The 24187-nt window shown below is 33.7% G+C and overlaps 1 protein-coding gene across 8 annotated transcripts in view; it reads right to left on the bottom strand.

Moving 5' to 3' along the window:
* HACE1 (HECT domain and ankyrin repeat containing E3 ubiquitin protein ligase 1) overlaps nt 1–24187 on the bottom strand; it is a 92745-nt gene that overhangs the window by 54679 nt on the left and 13879 nt on the right. For 4 of the 8 annotated variants that reach the window (XM_036024521.1, XM_036024523.1, XM_036024525.1 and 1 more), the window contains exons 5-7: nt 23459–23534; nt 14803–14934; nt 6948–7030 (exon numbers count right to left, since the gene is read on the bottom strand). In XM_036024521.1, the coding sequence (XP_035880414.1) occupies nt 6948–7030; nt 14803–14934; nt 23459–23534 (291 nt within the window). The remainder of the gene's footprint in view (nt 1–6947; nt 7031–14802; nt 14935–23458; nt 23535–24187) is intronic. The other 4 variants (XM_036024522.1, XM_028508856.2, XM_036024526.1 and 1 more) reach the window with 2 other exon arrangements.

Consider the following 24187-nt stretch of genomic DNA (forward strand, 5'->3'; position numbering starts at 1 on the left):
ATAGAAAATTAAAAATACAATAATTTTAATTTCAAGTTCTTCTCTATGAATGGACAGTTAATATGAAATGAACAGAGGATGAACAATTTTTAAAAAGTGAGGGGAAGATCTGAACTACATCCTCAACAATCAGGAAAACATTCTCCTGTTAAAGTATGTTAAGTCATACTTTCACTGTGTAGATTAGAAAATGACTTACTAAATCTTAGACTTGAACTTGGAACACATACAATAAATCATAACATTTTTTTAAGTAAGTAGCTGCTACTTAGGCTTATGCTTTATTTTTTTCTTCCAGTCACTTTTTTCTTAGCTCTAACCAGAACTTCTTCCTACCATACAAATCCAAAAGACTTCATTACTCAAAATAAGAGTATATTTTGTGGCACTTTAATACTTGGAAAAAAATTAAAATGAAAAGAAATATCAAAGTAAGAGAATGGGGGAAGGGTTAGGGTTGGTTAGCCAAAAATACCATCTAGCTTCCAATCTTCATTTTATCAACCCACTCTGTCTGACTTCTGCTGACAGCTATTCAACCTGACCTAGAATGGATAACTCTTTATCCACATGCCCCATTCTCTCCAGTTACTACTCTCTTTCTAATAGGAGCAAAATTAGAAACTACAATTCTTTCAGCTAGAAGGCAGTTTATTTGGGGGTAACTTCAATGAGATAATCTGATCTTAGATACAGGAAATAAAAAACAAATTTACAGTTCAGGGACATTAAAGTTTTCAGCAAATTTTATGAAATGCCCAAGGAAGTCATACAGTTTGAAAGAGTATCTGATAAAAAATTTTATTTTGTAGATGAGAAAAGTTACTACCTCAAACACGGGTAAAACTAGAACTCAGATCTCTGGTCTTCTAGGCCAATAGTCTTTGCACAATACCATTACCTAAAAAGAAATGCCATTTCACAAAAGGAAGACTACACAGATTTCTCTGAACCTTAGAAAAGAACTATTTATTCCTTTTTTACAAAATGACACTGTGTAAAGTATAATTTATAACCAACTGGAATTAAAGATTAAAAAAACAGGATCCTACTATAAATCTGGTGGCAGATAATAATAGTTATATCACTTTTGATATTTTATTGTAATACTGATTACCCTCCTTAATACAAGTAATAATAGGCCCAAACTAACTTAAGAACAATATCTAAAACACTAAGCTGTACACAAAACCAACACAAAATAATTTTTTAAATGAACTATATCTAATTTACTCCAGAAAAAGCAAATTAAAAAACCATGTTTTTATATATTCACGTGTGCAATCTTTCCAATTGAACTGTAAACTTTTTGACAATACACTTGTTCCATAGCACTAAACATGGTAGTTGGTTTAGAACACATACTCAACACAACTGGTGAAATATATTACAGGTTTTAACTTTAGATACCATTCACAAATGGCATTTAAAAAGATGCTGTATTACAGAAAATTACAAGAGATTTCAATCTTAATTTATTTGAGGATCTATAGATGACTAGCATAATGTTTAGTTCTTTGTACAAAGTCTGATTTAATCCTAACATTGTTATTATAAAATAAGCATTCACTCCATTTTTCAGTTGAGAAAACCATAACCAAAGAAAATAATGGAGTTGCTCAGTCAAAAGTTACATAGCACAGCAGAATTTAAATCTAGATCAGTCTGTTGTCAAAGTCTTTCATTTATATTATATTGTTCTACCAAGACGAATAAACATATGGTTTACTCTCAAACAATAAACAATTTAGTACTCATGAAAGTATGATATCAGGTGCAAAGGGAAATATGCTTTCAGAACAATCCAGGGGGGATCACACACTATGCACACAGATCACCATATACAAATGAGACACTGTTCAATATATGTGGTTTTTAGAAAGTCTCCAAGTAGGACTTCCAGCCAAGATGGAGGCATAGGTAGACACATTATGCCTCCTCGCACAACTAAAAGGAGGACAACAATAATTTAAAAACAAAAAACAACCAGAACTGACAGAAAATGGAACTGTATGGAATTCTGACAACCAAGGAGTTAAAGAGACACATTCATCCAGACTAGTAGGAGGGGCGGAGACAGGCAGCTGGGTGGAGAGGACTCGCAGCAAGGTGGCAGGCAGCTGGCAAACCGGGTGGTCCCACACTGGCGTGCAGATAAACCAAGAGGAACAACTGGGGAGCGAGACAGACCTGGCCACCCAGGGCCCCAGTGCAGGGAAATAAAGCCTCAAATCTCGGACTGAAAACACCTGTGGGGGTTGGGGCAACAGCGGAAGAAACTCTCAGCCTCACAGGAGATCTGTTGAAGAGACCCACAGGGTCCTAGACCATACACAAGCCCACTCACCCAGGAATCAGCACCAGAAGGGCCCAATGTGCTTGTGGGTAGTGGAGGAAGTAACAGAAAATTGGCAGAGAGCAAGTGACATTGTTCCCTCTCGGACCCCTCCCCCACATACAGTGTCACAACACAGGCACTGCGTTACCCCGCCCTGGTGAATGCCTAAGGCTCTGCCCTTTGTACGTAACAGGCACACTGAAACAAAAAAGAAATGGCCCAAATAAAAGAAGAGATCAAAGCTCCAGAAAAAATACAACTAAGTGATGAAGAGATAGCCAACCTATCAGATGCACAGTTCAAAACACTGGTTATCAGGATGCTCCAGGAATTCACTGGGTACTTCAACAGCATAAAAAAGACCCAGACAGCAATGAAGGTTACATTATGTGAAATAAAGAAAAATCTACAGGGAACCAACAGTGACAGGAAGGAAACCAGGACTCAAATCAATGGTTTGGACCAAAAGGAAGAAAGAAACATTCAACCAGAACAGAATGAAGGAACAAGAATTCAAGAAAATGAGGAGAGGATTAGGAACCTCCAGGACAATTTGAAATGTTCCAACATCCAAATCATAAGGGTGCCAGAGGAGAAGAAGAAGAGCAAGAAATTGAAAACTTATTTGAACAAATAATGAAAGAGAACTTCCCCAATCTGGGAAAGGAAATAGACTTTCAGGAAGTCCAGGAAGCTCAGAGAGTCCCAAAGAAGCTGGATCCAAGGAGGAACACACCTAGGCATATCATAATTACATCAGGCAAGATCAAAGATAAGAAGAGAATCTTAAAAGCAGCAAGAGAAAAGGAGAGAGTTACATACAAAGAAGTTCCCATAAGATTATCAGCTGATTTCTTGAAAGAAACCTTGCAGGCAAGAAGGGGCTGCAAAGAAGTATTTAAAGTCATGAAAGGCAAGGACCTACAACTTATTTTTTTATATTGATTGAGATATACCCCCTTTAAGAATATGCCAATGTATTTTTGGGAAAGTAAGAAGTTAGCAAAGATTCAACTATTAAGAAACCTGTAGTACATCTAAAACACTTCTGAATTCTCAAGCACTTTCAGTCTTCTAACTTCAGGCTCATTCAGCGATACAATTTGAAAACTTGTCTAAAGTGCACATAGTATATACACTCCAATATTTTTAGGAAACAAAAGCTTATGAAACAAAAACACCATATTTTTCCAATGGTCCTTCCCTATTCTATACGTTTACAGTTTTGAGTCTATGGGCTGTTTAAACCCAATTTATTTAATTCTGTTGCCTCACAAGGCAGATAAAAGTATTTCCATTTCATAAAGAAACAATGCTTCAGAGGTCAAGAAACCTGACTAAATGTTCAAAGCTTTGGGCTGCTTTCAAAACTTAAGCACTTTCTCCTATACATCTCAATACCTTTTGAATTTAATTCAAAATAAAAAAAAGTTTTGATAGTTGATTCTTAAATAAGATACATGATAATACACCTAGTAATACATCTTAACCAGTAAAATCTTGCATTAAATTTAACTTTTTAATCCTCAAGCCCTATAATTTGTCTGCAGGGTCAAGCACTTTTAATTCCCACATTCCTTTCCCTTTTGTTTATCAGAGACCACATACAGATAATAACCATATCTTTAATGTATAAGAATACCTAGAAAACACAAATATTATTAAAAGACTGCTTATAAATGAACCATATTCCATATCTATTATCCTACTCTAATATGATGAATTTATTTTCCAGTTTCAATTTTAATCAGATTTGCTTAACGGTCTTTGTTCAAACAGACCCAATGTTGCTAGACTAAAACTTAATGATGGGGGCCCTAGCCAGGTAGCTCAGTTTGTTACAGCATCATCCCAATACACCAAGGTTGCGGGTATGATCCCTGGTCAGGGCACATACAAGAATCAACCAATGAATACATAAGTGGAATAACAAATCAATGGTTTTCTCTGTTTCTCTAAAATCAATTTTTTAAAAAACTTAATGATAGGAATATAATACTAACAGAAAATACTGCTAAATTTTTTTACCATATCCCTGTGCTTACACTAACTATATGAATATACCAGTTCTGTACAGTACTGATATACTTATATTTTTCTATTAGATATGGCATTATTTTATAAAAGATATTTCTCAAACATGTAATTATAGTGACTGATTCATTCAAAAACATTTACTAAGCATTTCAGCAGAAAGCACTGTACTACAGATTGACTATGGTGAATAAAATTTGGTCTAGTAGGGGAGACATACTATAAACAAATAAATAAACAATTACAAAATATAAAATACTGTGAAGGAATTGCTCATAATGTTTTAATAGAAAATCTGGGAAGAGGCCCTGGCTGGTGTGGCTCAGTGGATTGAGAGCCTGCCTGGGAACCAAAGGGTTGCCAGTTTGATTCCCAGTCAGGGCACAAGCCTGGGTTTTGGGCCAGGTCCCCAGCTGGGAGCCCACAAGACCACACATTGATGTTTCTGTCCCTCTCTTTCTCCCTCCCATCCCCTCTCTCTAAAAATAAATAAACAAAATCTTTAAAATAATAAAAAAGAAAATTTGGGGAGAGGAAAGGAGTCAGCCACATAGACAGCCTCGGGAAGCACATTTCGGGCAAAACAAACAGTGTATAGAAAAGAAAAGCCTGATGGAAAGAGTTGGCTGTGTCTGGGGAACTCAAAGAACACCAATGTGGCTGAAGAACAGTGAGTCAAGCCAGAGTTCAACCACACAGGTCTCACAGGTGAATGCAGAGTTTGGGTTTTATTTTAAATGCAACAAAGAGGCACGGAAAAGTTTTAAATACACGGTTTAAACACAAGGGAACAAGACCAATTCATTTCTTTAAAAGATCACTTTGGCAGCCGAGGAAAGAACAGATGGAAGGGAAGCAGAGGAATCAGGAAGACCAATTAAGAGACTACTGCAGTACTCTAGAGAGAGGTAACAACTTTAACCAAAGAGGTTTCAGTGAGTCAGAGAGAATAAAGAGATTCAGAATGTATTCTGAAAGTGGAATTTATAGAACTGACTAATAATTTCCAAGTTAAGGGACAGAGAAAGAGAAAGAGAAAAAACAATGATCTAGTTCCTGGTTTAAACTGGAAGGATATAGGCTCCAATGACTAAGCTGGGAAAAACTGAAGGAGGTTTGAAAAGGAAAATCAGAAAGCTGCGTTTTGGACACATTAACATCAATATTCCAAGAGACTTGCAAGTGATGGTATAAATCATACAGGTGGGCATTCAAATCTGAAGCTTCAAAGGAAGGTCTTATCTAGAGATAACCCCTCAGGATGGGATATAATTTCACAGAATCAAATAATATTATTCATAAATTCAGGATACTATGGAAAAAACTAGTTATCTAGCCAAGCAACCAAATAATAATTTTAGAAACTGACTGAATTCAGATAAGATCTAAAGTTTAGAGCTCCAAAGTCCTTGTACTCTAATTCAAGGTTGTCCAATGATGATTTGCATCAGTCTAATCAAAGTAACATCAGAATTCCTAAAGAGAAGCTAAACAAGAAGAAAAGTAGATGCTGTGTTTTTTGGACCATAAGATGCATCTAGGTTTTAGAGGAAAATAGGAAAAAAAAAAATTGGAGCAAAAAATGTGGTAAAACATTTAATAATATAAATAGCATAATATTTCACCAATGTGAATGTAAATAGAACTCAACAGTAGCATTAGCAACCATTATTCCTCCCAAATTGGGGGGGGGGGGGGGGTGCATCTTATAGTCTGAAAAAATATAGTGTTTCAGTCTAAAACAAATCTCCAATAAAATGATATAAAACAGGAAAAAGGATCAAGAAAAAGAACAGCTTTCAGAAAAGCTCTATATTTGGATTTAAGAGACTAAATATTATAATTCATATAATCTAAACCAAAGAGAAGAATCACTAGTGTATTATGAACTGTTGCTAATTGCAAACAATTTTAACATAACACTGTATGCGTGTGTGTGTGTGTGTGTGTGTGTGTATCTATGTGTGGGAGGGTGTATGTTTATAAGTATTATATTGTTATCTCCACAAGGACTGGGCTGTATTTATTACTGTATCTCTAATGCCTATAATAATGGAAAACAGTAAGTGCTAGCTAAATGCCTGCATATTGCATAAATGAATCAATGAACAAAATGTATGCCTTAAGAAAATGAACCAGGACAAAGTGCAAAAATAACTTAATACATAATTTAACATTTTTTTTTAAGTTACAAATCCAGAGAAAGCAAAGACATGGCTCTAGACCAAGACATACTTTAATATCTTATATCTCACTGGAACTGATCTGGTACTTAAGTTAAACTATGGAAATTATTGTATTATGTGTTCTCTTATTACTTAATAAGTAATTAATCTAAAATTAAATAATCAAATAAATCAAAAGTTCCATTTATACCATATAAAGACAATATAATAGAAAATACTTTTCCTCACACAGTTAAGTAACAACCATAATGCCATATCTTAAAAGACAGCTCAGTATTAATGAGAGAACAAGAGAGCCTTAGAAAATACACAGAAATGTTTGTGCCTGGAAATACAGTACATACATAACATTCTTTAATGACAGCATCTGGAAATATAAAATATCATACCTGCAAGCAAAGTACAATGGAGTGGCTCCTGATACATTTGGCCTGTTAATATCAGCACCACTGTCTAACAAGCATTGCACCGTCTGGGGAGAAAAGAAACAATTAAAAATAAAGCCAAAAAAGTCAAACAAAGACAAAATTATCACAATTTTTATCCATATAAGGAAAGTTCTTGCCACAACTTGAAGCTGTAAGGAATGAGTAGGAACATGACAATTATAATGGCTGAACAAATTCAATTTTTGGTAAGCTCTCTGAGTCTCTCAGGCCCTATACAATATATAAGGAATTATCAATGTAATATAAACTGTGTTAACTTGGGAAGGCTCTAGAAAGTTGGCACACAGAGCTATCACGGACGTTAAATTTGGCTAGTACATCCCTGGCCGGGTGCCTCACTTTGTTGGAACATTGTCCTACCCACCGAAAGATTGCAGATCTCATTTCTGGTCAGTCAGGGTGAGTACAGGAGGCAACTGATCGATGTTTCTCTCTCACATTGATGTTTCTCTCCCTCCACTCCCCAATTCAATAAACATATCCTCAGGTAAGAACTTTTTTTAAAGTAATCTTAATTTTTAAAAAAATTGGCACCCTGGCTTGTATGGCTCAGTGAATTGAGCACCAGCCTACCAACCAAAGGGACACTGGTTCGATTCCCAGTCAGGACACGTGCCTGGGTTGTAGGCCAGGTCCCCAGTCAGGTGAACATAAGAGGGAACCACACATTGATGTTTTTCTCTCTTTCTCCCTCCCTTCCCCTCTCTCTAAAAATAAATAAATAAAATCTTAAAAAAAAAAAACATTAAAAAATTTGGCTGGCACAAATGAAGAACTAAATTTTATTTTATATTTAATCTAAGTTTAAACAGCTATTCACAGCTAGTAAATTGAACGGTACTGCTCTAAATATTTGAATTTAAAATACAGATTTGGCCTCTAAAAAGAAAAAATATGTACCACAGCTATAACTCTCTCAAAGTCAAAGAACATAATTATTAAAGTACAAAATGTTAAAAAGTTAAGAATACTTTTGCTATAACAGCAGCCAATACTGACTCAGTTTTTCTGACCATCATTCCTGTTTTCTCATGTCCCCTAAGCTTTCCTTCTGAAACCGTCAATTACTAACAAAAAGTAAGCTAATCTAAAATCTTAAGAATACATATCTGATAATTAAGGGTTGAGCAAGGCTTGCCTGAAAACCGTAAGAAGGAGAATCTTTTCTGGTTTTATTCCTATGACCCTAATTTTAATTTCTCCTGAAAATGTGTAAAAACGTAAGTTTTGGGAATCAGGCTGTTTAATATTATTTCTGGATTGAACACACATGTTCATTTTTCTTGCTGTTCTAAAACCTGGTGCAATGGCAGTAAAATAATCATGCTATAAAAACCCACAAGGAAGAACAGGAAAGAATACAACAGCATACTAGGTAAGTCAATCAGTTTGGGAATTGGCAAGCAAGTAGAGAAACAGAAACTGACTTAGCAGACCAAAGAAAACTAAAGTCTAAGTGCCTATAAACAGGGATTCCAACAACAAATCATCGATGATTACTACAGAACACAAAAAATACAGTAGCCAATACTACCAAGTACATTGGAAGATAGGAATAGTTACATATAGCTAAAAACAGGAGTAGTTGAAAACCTATAAAAGAAACAATTGGATCTTCTCCCAGAACCCCTCTTTCCCAACCCATACAGTTAGCTACTAATGTACCTTACACTGTCTCAGGAAGGAGGTTTATTCTTTGGACAAAGTGAACAGGAAGGGTCTAGGCTGGCAGACAAGAAATATACCTGACTCAGCAGTAAACAATATTTACCTAACTATATATACAACTAATATTATCTAAGCAAAACTTGTGGTATAATTAATTTTGGAAATGGGGGAAGAGAGTATGGGAAGAGGATTTAAATTAGCTAAATCCTCACACACCATAACAAGAACTGATTTGGTGCTATCTAAAAGTTATGAACTGAGAAAAAGCAGCAGAAGCATGTTATTTGGAAATAGATATAAGAAAAGCAAGAAGAATTGAATATTGTTGCCTGGTGATCATGACTTGACAAAAAAGAATGATGGTTTAAGGGGCTATTATTTTTTATTACAAAGGTTTTAATAAAAATATTTTAAGATACACTATTCATATATTTCTTCTATTCCAAGAGAAATTCTAAGATCTATATAATCTATGTAATAGAAAGAATCAAACAATGAATATATAAATAATTGGAACAGTAAGTCAATGTCTGTCTCTCTCTCGCCCCCTCTCCCTCCCTCCCATCTAAAATCAATTTTTATAAAAAACAGTGACACTCAGAAATGGAACAAGAATGCCAGAAATAAATTGGTTGAAATGATACAGCATTTAACTAGTCCATTCCTTCCATCATTCAACAAAAATTTCAATGTCTATTATGAGCTAGGGACTACTCTAGATGCTTACAGCAATTAACAAAAGGGACAAAACTCTCTGCCTTTATGAAGCTTACATTCTAGTGGGAAAGGAATACCAAGAGACAAAAGAAATAAACAAAATATCTAGTGCACTAGATGGTAATAAAGCCTATCCAGAAAAAATGATAGAATTTGAATGACAGATTTGAATTCAATTTGTTTTAGCATATTTCTCTCCTCTAAACTCCTATACAAAATACTTGTGAAAACTGCATTATGTCTTATTTTATGGCTTTCCATTTACTTGCAAAAATCAAGCTTTGCAGCTTACAATTTAATAAATATAAATGTAAAAGTATACCAACATAAATAATTGTGGCTGATAGCTGATTACTTCTTTTTTCCAAGTTATCACAACACAATTTTAAGAACGACAGTGAACTGATATCATTTTATATGCCTCATTTAGATCACCAAAATATGATTTTAAAATAATTCAGAATTTGAAATTCCCTCCTCCCCTTAAAATATAATTATCCTCATATTTCTAGATAATCTACAATGGGGGATGGGGGTCTTCTTCCTTATGGAATAAGAAAGTGCCAGGAAGGAAACTTGAAGAAAAAGCATTGAAGGGGGATTTTCATATAGGCTGGAAAAAATCCTTAAGAAACAACGCATTTTCATCAGATTTCATGACCTTTCAAATGATAAAACAATATCTTTAGTAGAAAACTAATGTGCAAAGCTGATGTTTGGGTCAATCACAAAAGTCATTTAATTGAAGGCAGTGACTAACAAAGACCACCTGTGCCCAATACACTGATAAATTACAAAGTAAGAAATCCAAGGCAGCTCCACTTTATCAATGCCAAGTCTCTAAACAACACTGTTCAAAGTAAAAAGGAATAGATATTCAATATTAAAACTACAGGTAAAAATCTATTATTATGTTATCATATGCTGAAAGACCAAACAACAAAAAAATCTGTTTTAATTTTTTAAAAAATAATTCTGTTTATTAACCAATGTCACCCCAATAAATTTAATTAAATTTTAAAAGTTCTGAACATTAGAAAAACTCTGATGACATGATTTAATGGCAATGCACAAATAGGCACTAAGAAAAATGGCCAACTCAGTAACCAGTGAGTGGTTTACATGTCTTCTCTAAAAATCTGTCCACATAAAACTATAGAGACTTTGAACTCTTATGTAGTATCTAGCAAAAAAAATCAATATTATCCATTCATATGAGAAAAAACAGAATAAGAGAACTTTCTATTTTTTCCCACATTTCCCAAAAGTGATAAAGGAGAAATCTAACATTAGAATAAATAAAATTACTCAAAACCTAAAAATACAAAAAATATATAATGTTAGTCTATCTTTTGTGCCTCAAGGCTGATCCATCAATGTTTTCACAAAGCTTTTAATGTATGTCTGTCCTATAATTTCTGGATGAAAAGCTTGGAAGCTGACTAAAGATATCAAGAGAGCTGACTGAACATAGGTGAGTGACCACTGTTCCTTAACAAGCCTACAAATTTCAGCAAAAAAAAAAAAATGTAGTCAGTTCTATCAAAGATAGTCTATAATACCAGTGTCAAAGGACTGCTTTTACATTTCAGGAACTTAAATCTACTCTACGCAGGGTTCAGCTATCAGTTTATATGTTTGCAAAGCTTCATATTCAGTATATAAATTTAGCAATATAAAATTTATTCTGATAAAAATAAAATTTATTTATAAGCAAATTGAAATTTGTCCATAAAATAATCCTGCTGTGTACTCTAACTTACATAAATTAAGACTGAACCACCTCATAGTTCTCTAGGGTTTCTAAATCCAAGTTATTCCAGAGAAACATTAAGCAACTATTTATGGCAATTCAACACATTAATAAGTTTTAACTAATTACAACGAAAAAAGTTACCAAAAAGTAAGTTCAATTTATGGCCAAAAAAATCAGAGTCAATTACACATATGCAGAATAATGTTAAGTTTCACTACTCTTTCTAAAAATGTGTTTAAAACTCAAACAACACACTAGGCCTAACTTACTGCACAAGAGTAGAATCACATTATCCATATTAATAATGTGCACAAGAGCAGAATCACATTATCCATATTAATAATGACTGTTAACAGCACTCATACTATTATTGCTTTTAAGTGTCTTCCAACATGTTTATAACATTTTTCCTAATTATGTAATCAATAAAGAATATATACCTTAGGAGGCACATAAGGCAGGGAAAGAAAAAGTTGTCAAAGATTACATAATAAGCCAGCTGAATAATCAAACTCTGAAATGATTTGTTAAAATCAATATCCAAAAACAAGTCATAATTTTAATATTGTACAGCTAATAACAACTGACCACCTAAGGACAGTTATAAAGAATTACATTATTAAGGAGTTATGATCTTTTCTTTCACCTGATCATTTACAAATAGGAATAGTTTAAAATCACAGTGCTATTATGTTGCATCTATATGAAATCATAGCAACTTCTTAGTTACAACAAAAATGAGCATACCAAATCTTTTAACTTTAAAAAAAAGTAATGTAAATCTGGAAAACATTTCTTGTCATTAGAGCAAAAATACAGTATTCAATTACAAATTCATTATTTTTTCAATTACAGGGCGTAGGCTTCTAATTCTAATTTCACTCCTAACAGTGTGGTCATGGATGAGTCATCTGATTTCCAATTCTGTAACGCTGAATGCTCCACCTCTAAAAATCTACACTTAGTTATTAGGAGTATCAATTCAAAGCAAAAAAATATTTTTAATATATTGGTTAAAACATAATTTCAGTTGCAAGTGACAAAACCACAATTTTAAATAAATAAAGTAGGTGGAGGAGGGATTATCATGCATCCTTGAGACTTTCCCTAACATTAGATTAGACAGTGTATTTCAGAGAATTTCTTTATCATAGCTGTCTCTTTAATTTGAAAAGCAATGATATTTTTATAAATGTTTTCTAAATAGTTTCTTTCCCTCTCTGAAGTTTTATATTACATTTTGTAAAAATTACATAAGCAATATGCAAGCTTTTAAGCTGAAATATAATCTAAAAACTTGAAAACCATGTCTACACCGACACCAGTTTTGAATACCTTTTAACGATTTTATGCAAGAACTGGCTACTTTAAGATCATGGAAAGGCCATTTTCACTTGCCACTAAAATAAGTCACTATGATACCTGACAAAATATTTTAGATGCAGTACTCAGCTTATGAAAAGATATACAAAGGGTTAAAAAAATCAATAATCCCTATCCTACAACAAATTATCATATCTCATAACCCAATAAATCATATCTAACTCAAGATAAAAGGGTATGCTTATCTACTGACATCTGAACACAGCCCAGAAATATATGAATTATGAAACACAGGTAATATCACCACCTATCAACACAGATTTTTAGAGGTACAATTCAGATACAATTTAGAGGTACAAATTTTTCAAGATTCCTTTTTGCCCTAATTGAAGGATTAAAGATGAATAAAATGATTTAGAAAATGGTCAGTTTTAAACATTATCTGTATATGATCCTTGCAGATAACTATAATTGAACAACTATGACAGAATGGAATGTCACTCACTAATACAATCAACCCCAAGTCAACATGGTTTTTTGTACACTTCCTCCTCTACTATATCTGCAAAATCTCACCCTGTAAAACTCATCACCACAGTGAAGTCAGGCTCCCTATAAATCTTCTGAGAATACAATTCTTCAAAGGCATTTGGCTATGAGGAATTCTCCCTTACTTTACCACACCTGCTTTAGGTTGCAAACCATATGGAATATATTATACTTATACTAACTACCTTTCAATAACTTTAGAAGGCAATTCTAAATTTCTAATGCAGCCTGTAATGCACATGTTTTGAAACAAGAGTTCCTATGTAATTCTTGCTTCTTCACTGATTCAAGGCAACTAAAATTAGCTTTTGTAGATCACTTCTAATCTGAATTCCAACTTTTCCTACACCAGCTTCTGGGCACACAGGTAGGTTTTGCAATCTTAATAAATGACACTCCACTTATCTGTTATAGCAAAACAGTGTTTTTTTCAAAGCAAGTGCTTTTCTGTCCTGTGAGAGCTAACAGGAGGACTGACTGTCTAATAAGCATGAGCTGCTTAAAAACCTGGGCCACTCAAAATTAAAATATTTCAGGTAGATTTTTTTTCATATGGAATACTTTTAAAATATAATAGTGTAGGCTCTGAGAAAGTAAAAAATAATGAGAAGGAATATACCTTGAAAACATTGGGTTAGTTTTCAGATGATAAAAAACAAAAAACTTAAAATGAACATTGATGTTCAGAAGAAATTCCTAGAAGAAAAAAAACAATCCTATATCCTTCTTTTTATTCAACTCTTATTAAACATAAGACAATGTCAACCTTGGCCTCACTATCTTAAAGAAGTAAAATATTCTGTGAATTGAGGTCATACATAAAGCATCTAATCATGTAGGATCCTACATCCTGAACCCATAGGAAAAAACTGTTTGCAGAGATGGATATCCAGGATTTCACTAAGAATTCTCTCAACAAAAAGGTAACACTCAGATAGTATACAAAAAAATAAATTTAAAAAAATTATGTATCTTTGTAGTTGGTGGTGGTGGCTTTTTGTTTTGGGTTGGTCTTTGCTGTTGTTATTGTTATGATTAGAAAGTAAATAAATGAAATCTATTATGAACAATAGTAAATGTGAAAAAAAAATGAAAGTAACCAGGAAATCACAGGAAATTATAGCAAAGCAGAAATTCATCTAAAATCTTATGTTTACAACGTTTATATAAGGTAGCAAAGTCTCCTAATGAGAGAGAAAACTAGAAGCAATTTTAAAAGCCAAATGTTTGTACATGGGAATAACAGAAAAGTATGGTTATAGAACAAATGCATAATTTCAGAAATCTTAAGTCAGAAAGAAAACTACTGTCACTCTAGTCCTTGTATCATATTCCAAAGCAGCAAACACAAGGATAACACAAGTTAACTATTTAAGCAATGCTGGTATTCACTTTTTTTACTATTTAATTCCAATAACTGAGGCTTAGAAGTAAAAAATAAAACATGAACTAGTTGATAAAACTGAGAAGAAAACATAATTGTTAAAGTTATACATGAACATACTACATTAAAATTTTAATATATTCAGCTATTAAAAATCTACAAATCAGAAATAAAACTGAAATCCAAGTTGTAAATATTTTAAGCAGATTTAAAGCACTATTTTCTATTCCTTTTTTCTACATAAAATATATAAATCAGAAGACTATGATAAAGAAAATGTAATAAGATTTTGCTACAATGCTTCATGTTCCCAATTATGCACAGTAAAAATCTTCTCACAGATTCAAACTTTTAAAAAATAAACACATGCAACTTAAAATTCTCACAGCTGAATTTACCGTCTTGTGACCATTCTGGCAGGCCACATGCAGTGCTGTCTGCCCCATTGCGTCCTCAACATCAACATCACTGACGTGTTGTACAAGGTCATGGAGTAGCTCCGTCCGCCCATTCACAGCCAGCCAGTGTATCTGTGCAGCCATTCAGTTACTTAACATTTATGCAAGAGTTTTTCATATAAAAACAACAGATAAATAATGCTATTATTTCCCAAATGTGAGCATAATACACACACTGAAGACTAAAATTAAAATGTAAGTCTATATTTTTTCCAGAATTTTTATATGGGAAAAGATGCATCAAGATGTATGTTAGTTATATCACCATGTATTTCAAAATCAAGCACTTTATGGTTCAAATCCTGGAGCAGATGCATATCTTATCTCTTGAAAAAAAGTAGTGAACATTTTTCTCTTCCCAGAAGCAAACATGAGTTAAAAAGTAATTAATAAAGTAGGTATCATATTCTTTACTTTTTGTACTTTACAAGTAAGGCATGTACAAGTAATAAAACATATAGGGAGGATAAAAAACTACCAAACACCAATAAATCTATCACTCAAAGATAATCAATGTTAAAATTTTGGACTATGTAAACCATGCATTTTTATTTGACTTTTTTCCAATTAAAAATATATCATGATAATTAAGGACATGCACTCAGTGACAAGACATACGATGTCTACGGGCAAGAGGAGTGGACTACCTCAAGACACAAGGCACCTTCAGTGAGGACAACAAAGGGTGTCCACAGAAACCAGCCACCTGGCTGATACGGATTATATTGTCTGATGTTGTGAACCAGCCTATCTCCACTAGTCCTGTACACTGTCCAAAGCAATTTTTTTTCTATGAACAACCCTTTTTAAACAAATCAAAATACTTAAAATCTCAGCAGATGGAACTTAAAACCACTTTGTGGAAACATCAACCTGGGCAGCAAGAGAAAAACAGACATATAAAATTCTGTTGTTTCCAGTATGTATATGAAAAAATAAATCAAAAGGAAAAAAGTAACTAAATATATTAATTGATCCTTCAACATAAGCCTCACCTTTCATTTTAAAGGTTTCCATGGAATTTAGTTATTTTATCTTTCAGCCATATGCTAACTTTTTTTTCTCTTGCCAACATGTATAAAAAGGGAAGTCAATTAAAAGTGCAAAAAATGTGGTATTCCTCCATAACTGAAGTCATAAAATGTTCTGTGGTGCTAATCAAAGTTTCCTCTTGCTGATACTGAATAAATTTTTGAAATATATATCTGTATCACGAAAACTTGTTTTAAAATGGCAGCTTGAACACATGCATCAGATCTATTTCTTCCCCAAACACCACTGAAATAACAGTAAAGAGTACTTCATCTTAAAGGATAAACTCAATATGGTAAAGAAAAGAATACAACAGCAACCAATTTTAGAAACTGGAAGCTTTTGACTTATCAAAACCAAAAGCTGAATCCTACAGTAAAGAAAGCCAAGGATGGTGATTCCTAAAACAGAACTCCCCAAAGACCTAAGAATCATCAGTTATCACCTCCTGAAGCAGAAGTGAATGTGGGACTAAAACCAGATCAATTGACAGATTTGATAAGATTTAGATACTTAGGTCCCCAACCCTTCCCTACTCTGTATAGCTAAGAAATGTCCCTCCTTAATCTGAGAGAACACAAGAGGCTTAAAAATAAAAATGCCTACATAAAAGGCACTAGGCACACTGAAGCAAGAACACATTGAAAAAGGAAGATGATATGCAAGTTTACACACTGAATACTGAAATCCCAAAACATTCTCCTATACCCAGCATCCAGAAGGCTAACCAGTTCAAGAGTAAATGCCTAAGAAAAATGACATCAGAGAGTATCCTAAAGGCAGATCACCCTACACTGAATCCCACAGTGCACAAACCTCAGTCATTCAAAGCTTTCAAATAGCTTTTTCCTGTCCCACCAAACACCTGACAATTGCAGCTAATCTAAAAGACAAAATACAAAATAAACTAAAAGCAAAAAGTACAGAAGGTACCATGAATATGCAAGAAAAAAACTTGAAAAGGAAAAACTAGATTTAATATTCTCAGAGACAGAACATGGTGACTACATCCTTAAAACAAGAACATCAGCCCTGGCTGGCGTAGCTCAGTGGATTGAGCTCGGGCTGCGAACCAGTCATCGCAGGTTCGATTCCCAGTCAGGGCACATGCCTGGGTTGCAGGCCATAACCCCCAGCAACCACACATTGATGTCTCTCTCTGTCTCCCTATTCCAACTCTAAAAATAAAGTAAATAAAATCTTTAAAAAAAAAAAAAACAACATCATAAAAAAAATTTTTAAGTGGACAGTTCCAAAAAAACTCTCAAAAATTAATAATGTGATTAGAGACATGCAAACTCAAAAGATTTAGCAGATAATATTGAAAAAGTCTCCCAGAAAGCATAAAAAGACAGAGAAAAGGAAAAACAAGAGAAAAGGTAAGAAGACTAAAACGCTAGGCCAAGAGATCTAATATTCAAACAATAGGAATTCAAAAAGGAGAGAGCAGGGAAAGCAGGGGAGAGGAAATCATCAAAGAAATCATTTATGAAAATTTCTCATGAGCTCCCATTACATGAGTTTCCAGGTTGACAAAATGTCAGTATTATCCAGCCAAATGGATAAAATTAATCCAGACCAGGACATACAATTATGAAATTTTAGCACTCTAAAAACAAAGTAAATTCTGCCCATCAGTGAATGAATGGATCAAAAAACTATGGTACATTTATACAATGGAATTCTATGCAGCAGAAAGAAAGAAGGAGCTCCTACCCTTTGCAACAGCTTGGATGGAGCTGGAAAACATTATGCTAAGCGAAACAAGCCAGGCAGTGAAAGACAAATACCATATGATCTCACCTTTAACAGGAACCTAAACAACAAAACAAAGAAACAAGCAAAATATAACCAAAGACACTGAAACAGAGGTCAGGCTGACAGTGCCCACAGAAGAGAGTACAGGGAATTTCAGGGGACAGTGGGAAGGGTTCACGGGAACAAACTTAAAGGACACATGGTCATAAACTAAGGGGAGAGTGGTAATGGGAGGTAAGTGGAGAGGGGTGGGGGGGGCTGGATTGGGAGTAAAAAGGAGAAAACTGTATCTGAACAATGATTAAAATAAAATAAAAAAAAAACAAAGTAAATTCTAAGTTGAGAGAGAGAGAGAGAGAAACAGGTTTCATAAAAATAATCAGAATCAAAATCGCACCAAACTTCAAAGCCAAAAGCCAGAAGAAGACAAAGCAATGCTTTAAAATCCTAAGGGAAAAGAATGTCAAGACTAGAATTCGTTGTCACTTCAAATGTCAGACAAACTCAAAGACTCAAGTAATATTCAGTCATGCTAAGTACCAACAAATTTGCCTCCTATACATCCTTTCTCAGTTAATTACTAGAAACCGTACTCCAGCAAAGTGATAAAATAGTTACTAGAAAATACAGATATAGAACCTATATAATAAAGAACCCAAAAACCCAACAGAAAGGCAAAAGGAATCTCTAGGACGATGGTGACATTCCAAAAAGTGTGAAGTAGGCTTAGATATCAACCAATCTGGCCTACAGAGAACAGCAGTCTCCATGAGAGACTTCAAAACTAATCAAGGTACTGGCCCTAACCGAGGTGGCTCAATGGGATAAGCATCTTTGGAAAGGTCACTCCATGGCACTCAGGGTCAGGGAACTTGCCTGGGTTGCAGGCCTGGTTCCCTGAGGGCATGTGAGAGGCAAACAATTGATGTTTCTCTCCCACATCAATGCTTCTATTTCTCTTTCCCCCTCCTTTCCCTTCTCTCTAAAAATAAATAAATAAAATCTTTTTAAAAAAGAGAAGGAAAAAGGTGCTGAATACATATTATGAGGATACAAAGCTTAGGCAAAGTTTGCTAACAAAGTAATAAGCACTTAGAAAACTTGAAAAAAAATTTATGCTACAATAAGGCAAGAAACAGAAATAAAAAACATACAGTTTGGAACTGAAAACTATCTCTATTTGCATATAACAAAAAATCCCATGGAATGTACAAAATCTCCTAGAAATCATAAGTGAGGTTAGCAAGTTCACGACCAAAACTCAAAAAGCAAACACATTTCTACCTACTATAGAAATGATGCAGAAAACACACAGAAACCAAAATTAAAATCATAATACCATTTACAACTGCTCCAAAGAAAATGAAATACTTAGATATACACTTAAAAGATGTACAAGATCTAAATTGCTAAAGAGTACAAAATACTGAGGACAGAAATCTAAGACCTAACTAAACAGCAAGATCTACTGAGTTTATAGATTGGAAGATTCAACATAGTAAAGATGTCTACTCTCCCCAAGTTGATCTACAGGTTTAATGTAGTTTCAATAAAAATCCCAGTTAGAATTTTTTGTCATAGACAAGCTTATTCTAAAATGTATATGAAAAGACAAAGGAATCAGAATAGCTAACATAATCTTACCAAAATAAAAAGTAGGAGGAATTACTCTACCTGATATTAAGGCTTACTGCATAGCTACAATAACCAAGACAGTGTAGTAGTAGCAAAAGGACAGACACATAGATCAGTGGAACAGAACTGAGGACCCAGAAGTGAGGCTACACAAATATGCCCAACAGGTTTTTGAGAAAGATGCAAAACCACTTTCATGCAGGACGGGTAGCCTTTTCAACTAACAATGTTAGAGTAATTGGACTTCGTAGACACAAAAAATGAACCCTGACTTAAGTGTCACATCTTATACTGATATGAGTTCAAAACAGATCATAAGACTCAGATGTAAAATGTACAATTATAAAACTTTTCGAAAAAAGACAGGAGAAAATCTTCAGGATCTACAGCTAGATGGAGTTCTTTTACATAAAAGGAAAAACTTTATACTGGACTTCATCAAAATTTAAAACTTTTGCACTATAAAAAAAGCCCTGTCAAGTTTGAAAAGGCAAACTAAAGATTTGGAGAAAATATTTGTAAAGGACTAATCTTTGACAAAGAACTGCTATCTTCAATATATAAAGAATTACCACAACTCAACAGTTAAAAAATCTAATTATATATAAATGGGACAAATGACATGAACTATCATTTTACATAAAAGGATGAAAAAATGGTAAAAAAAAGTACAGGAAAACATGCTTAACATTAGCAATTAGGCAAATGCAAGTAAAAACCACAATAGGTATCACTATATACCTACAATAATAATAGCTAAAAAACAGTAACAACACCAAATGCTGGTGAGGATGCCAAAAAACGAGATTCCTAGTGGGGCTTTAAAATGATACAGCCACTCTGGAAAAGTTAGGCAGCTCATTTGAAAATTAAACATAAAACTGTCATACAACCCAGCAACTGCATTTCTGGGCATTTATTCCAGAGAAATGAACATTTTTATATTCACACCAAAGCCTGTACACTAGTGTTTGTGTTTATAGCAGCTTTATTCACAATGGCTCCAAACAGGAAAGAACTCAGATGTCCTTCATAAGGTGATGGTTAAACAAACAGTGGTATACTGTTTGTATACTAGTCCTTATATACAAGGAATACTAGTCAGTAAAGTAAAAGAACGAAGTATTTATACGCACAAAAATCTGAATCAATCTCCAGGCAATCTGATGAGCACACAACAGCCAATCCCAAAAGGTTCTATGCGGTATGATTACATTTATATAATATTCTTGAACCGAAGCAGATTAGTGGTTGCCAGGGATTGGACATGGAATTAAGGGGAAGAAAGGTGTGGTTAGAAAAGAAAAGCAGCATACCACTGTAGAATTAGAAATGTCTGGAATACTGACTATGGTAATAGACACATGGACCTACACAGGTTATAAAACTGTATACAACTTAATATACATACACACAAGTAAAACTGTATACAAGTAAACAAGTAAAACTAGGGAAATGAGTAAGATTGAATCAATGTCAATATCCTGGTCATGATATTATATTACATGAACTATGGTTCTGTAAAATGTGATCATTGAGAAACTGGGTAAAATATAAAGGTGATTTTTTCTGTATCATATATTACAATTGCATATGAATCTACAATTATCTCCATTTTTTAAGTGTGGTTACTAACTACATGGAAAACAAAATGCATTGTAAGAAAAGTAACTATAGAAAACAACTGAGCCTAACTATGAATAGTTTCAATAAAGTCAAAAATTAAAACACTGAAAAATGATGTCACTAAAATTATGACTATATTTGTAAAGTTATGAGGGAAATGTGCTTGTACATGATGGAATATAAGGAAGAGGGACTGAAAAAAGAGAGCAATAATCTTATCTTCCAGAAAGTCAACAGCTGATGCCTATTGAATTGAAAAAATCAAAAAGGAGAAATATTAGCATGTTATTCAGGTACAGGAAAACGAAGTTTTTAAATCCATTAAAAATATTTGAAAGGAGTTGACTATGGAATGAGAATTTTGAGAGTTGGAAGATCAAGAGAATGTTTTATTTTGTGGGGGAACAAGGGTATCATAAGGTATTTGTATATTTGATTGAGGTAAAATGACATACAGCATGTCACACAATTCACCTACTTAAAGTATACAATCCATTGGTTTTTACAATACTCAGAGTTGTACAATCATCAACAAAAACATGTACCCATTAGTAGTCACTGCCCATTTCCTGAGACAGATAAAGTACAGACAAAGATATAAATATGCAGACAGATAGATAAAAGTACACCTTGACTTTGTCACCTGCATGAAATCAGTCACCATTGACTTCAGTATTTCTTACTGATGTTCTTTTTGCTTTGTTCTCACAGAACTTTCTCTTAGAGGCAGTGAGTTCTTTGATAGTAGCTGGGAGATGGTATTAGTCACAATCCAAATAGATATTCCATCACTCCTATTGCATAATTTTTATAATTGTGCTGAATTCAGAACAAAGCACCTTTTCAGCATCCCAGCTTCCTTTATCCAATGGGGTCAATGAGCCCAACTGTCTAATTAATTCCACCACAGTGGTCTGGGGCAAGGCAGGAACATCCTTGGCAGTCAGAACAGTACCCAAGAAAAGCAAGCACACCACCCAATCAGGGCCACAGGAGAGAACACTGAGGCTGATCCCAGGCAGAAAGAAGAGTAGACACTGTTTTTCTATAACAAGCCTTGTAGAACCAAATGACTCTTTAAATATATGCATAAATAATTTTTAAATAAAAATTTGACTTTTAAAAGTTTTCTACTTCACTTCCCTTAAAGTTCAAGAAGGGAAGAAATTAGCAGATAAAAACTTATGTGATAAAACAATTATATTAATACTGGACATCTTATCTTGCCTATATCAGATAGTGCCCTAAGGATAGATCTGTATCAGTTCCATACAGATATCTAGCATATCACTAAGCAACAGGAAGATATTCAAAATACTTCTTCTTTATAAAGTAGATGGTGATATATATATATATAACGGTATCTGAATTACCACAGGAATTGTGGATTCTACACAATCATGACTGAGCTTATTCTTTAATAAGTCATGAAAAGAAGGATACAAATCTTAAGGACACTTTTTTTAATGCTCTAGTGCACCTGCTAAGTTCCCCCACTACCAAAAAAAAATTTTTTAATAAGAAAGGTCTAGAAAACTGACATGGAAAGTAAATACTTAATATTCTCCTTTATTCAAAATTAAAAGATTCAAAATCTACAAATATTACCAAAGGAAGGTAAAAACTTTTTTTCTGCTTTACTGAGATATGACTAAAGAATAAAGTTATAAAATATTTAAAGTATACAATGTGATGATTGGATATACATTGTGAAAGGATTCCCACCATCCAGTTAACTAACAGATCATCATATATACCTCACAAAGAGTCCGGTTAAATTTAATAAATAAAACTTAACATCTTCTGTCATGACTTCGGAATAATTTCTCAGTAATCACAAAATTCCGTTTTATCTCTACTTCTAAAATGAATAATACTTCATTAAATACTGACAATGTAATGAAAATTTTTTATTTCAACAATCTCTTCAGAAATATCCCATACCATTTCCCTATAATATCTGTGTAGGTAAAAAATTAAAAATAAACTTTTTTGGAAAAAAATAACATGGCAAAATCAATAAAAATATTAGTTTTAATAAAACACATTCTTCTGAAATAATATAGGCCAAAATATTAGCAGTGATTATCTCTGAGTGCAGGAAATACAGGTGAGTGGTCATTCCCTTTGTTAACCTTTTTTTCCCTTTCTGTCTAGCAACACAATTTTCCTATAATGTACACATGAGAAGAATTTAAAAGGACATAATAAGAAACAATTCTCCTATAATGAACTCATCATACACCTTAGCGGAGCTACTCCTACAAAGTCCTTTAAAAGTCGATGACAAAAGCTGAGAAAACGAGACCTCAAAACAAATGAAATGTCACAAACTGAAATAGGAGGAAAAAGGAGAAATTTAGTAAACCATGGCTTCTCTTAATAAATATAGCTGAGAATTATATCTCAAGTCATTCCGGATCTTCTTAACTATCACAAATAAGTAACTTGCAGAAACATGGGTATTATTCATTGCATTACTATCACTTTGAATATTATTTTCTAAAACATATTTTAAGAATCTCATGAAATACTTAGCACTTACTGCTGTAAGGCCTTCATTATTACAAATGTTGACATCAGCACTGTATTCTAATAATTTACTCATGCATTTCTTCTGCCTGAAAAGAGATACAGTCATAAATAACTGATAAAATGACAATTATTTTGCTGAAATATTAACTATACTCAATACTATTTAATGACAAGTACCAATCTATATCTGCAATATTTAAATAAACACTATGACATTTGAAATAATATACAAAATGGTTTCTATGACTCAAAGATAATAAAATAAAGAAAAAGCACAATAGGATTTTTATGTCATTGGGACAAATTCATCATTTGAAATGGTAACATTTGCTCTGGCCAGTGTGGCTCAGTGGATTGAGCGCCAGCCTACAAACTGAAAGGTCACAAGTTCAATTCCCGGTCAGGGCACATGCCTGGATTGCAGGCTAGGTCACTGGGGTCATTGCAGACATGTGAGAGGCAACCGATCGATGTATCTCTCACACCTTAATGTTTCTCTCCCTCTCTTTCTCTTTCCCTTCCCCTCTCTCTAAAAATAAAAATTAAAAAAAAAAAAAGCCAAACCCTGGCTGGTGTGGCTCAGGGATTGAGCACCGGCCTGCAAACCAAGGTGTGGAAGGTTTGATTCTTGATAAGGGCACATGCGTGGCTTGTGGGCTGGGTCCCCAGTGGGGGATGTGCAAGAGACAACCACACATTGATGTTTCTCTCCCTCCCTTCCCCTCTGTCTAAAAATAAA

This window comes from Phyllostomus discolor, chromosome 4 (genome assembly GCF_004126475.2).
Source record: "Phyllostomus discolor isolate MPI-MPIP mPhyDis1 chromosome 4, mPhyDis1.pri.v3, whole genome shotgun sequence".
NCBI lineage: Eukaryota > Metazoa > Chordata > Mammalia > Chiroptera > Phyllostomidae > Phyllostomus > Phyllostomus discolor.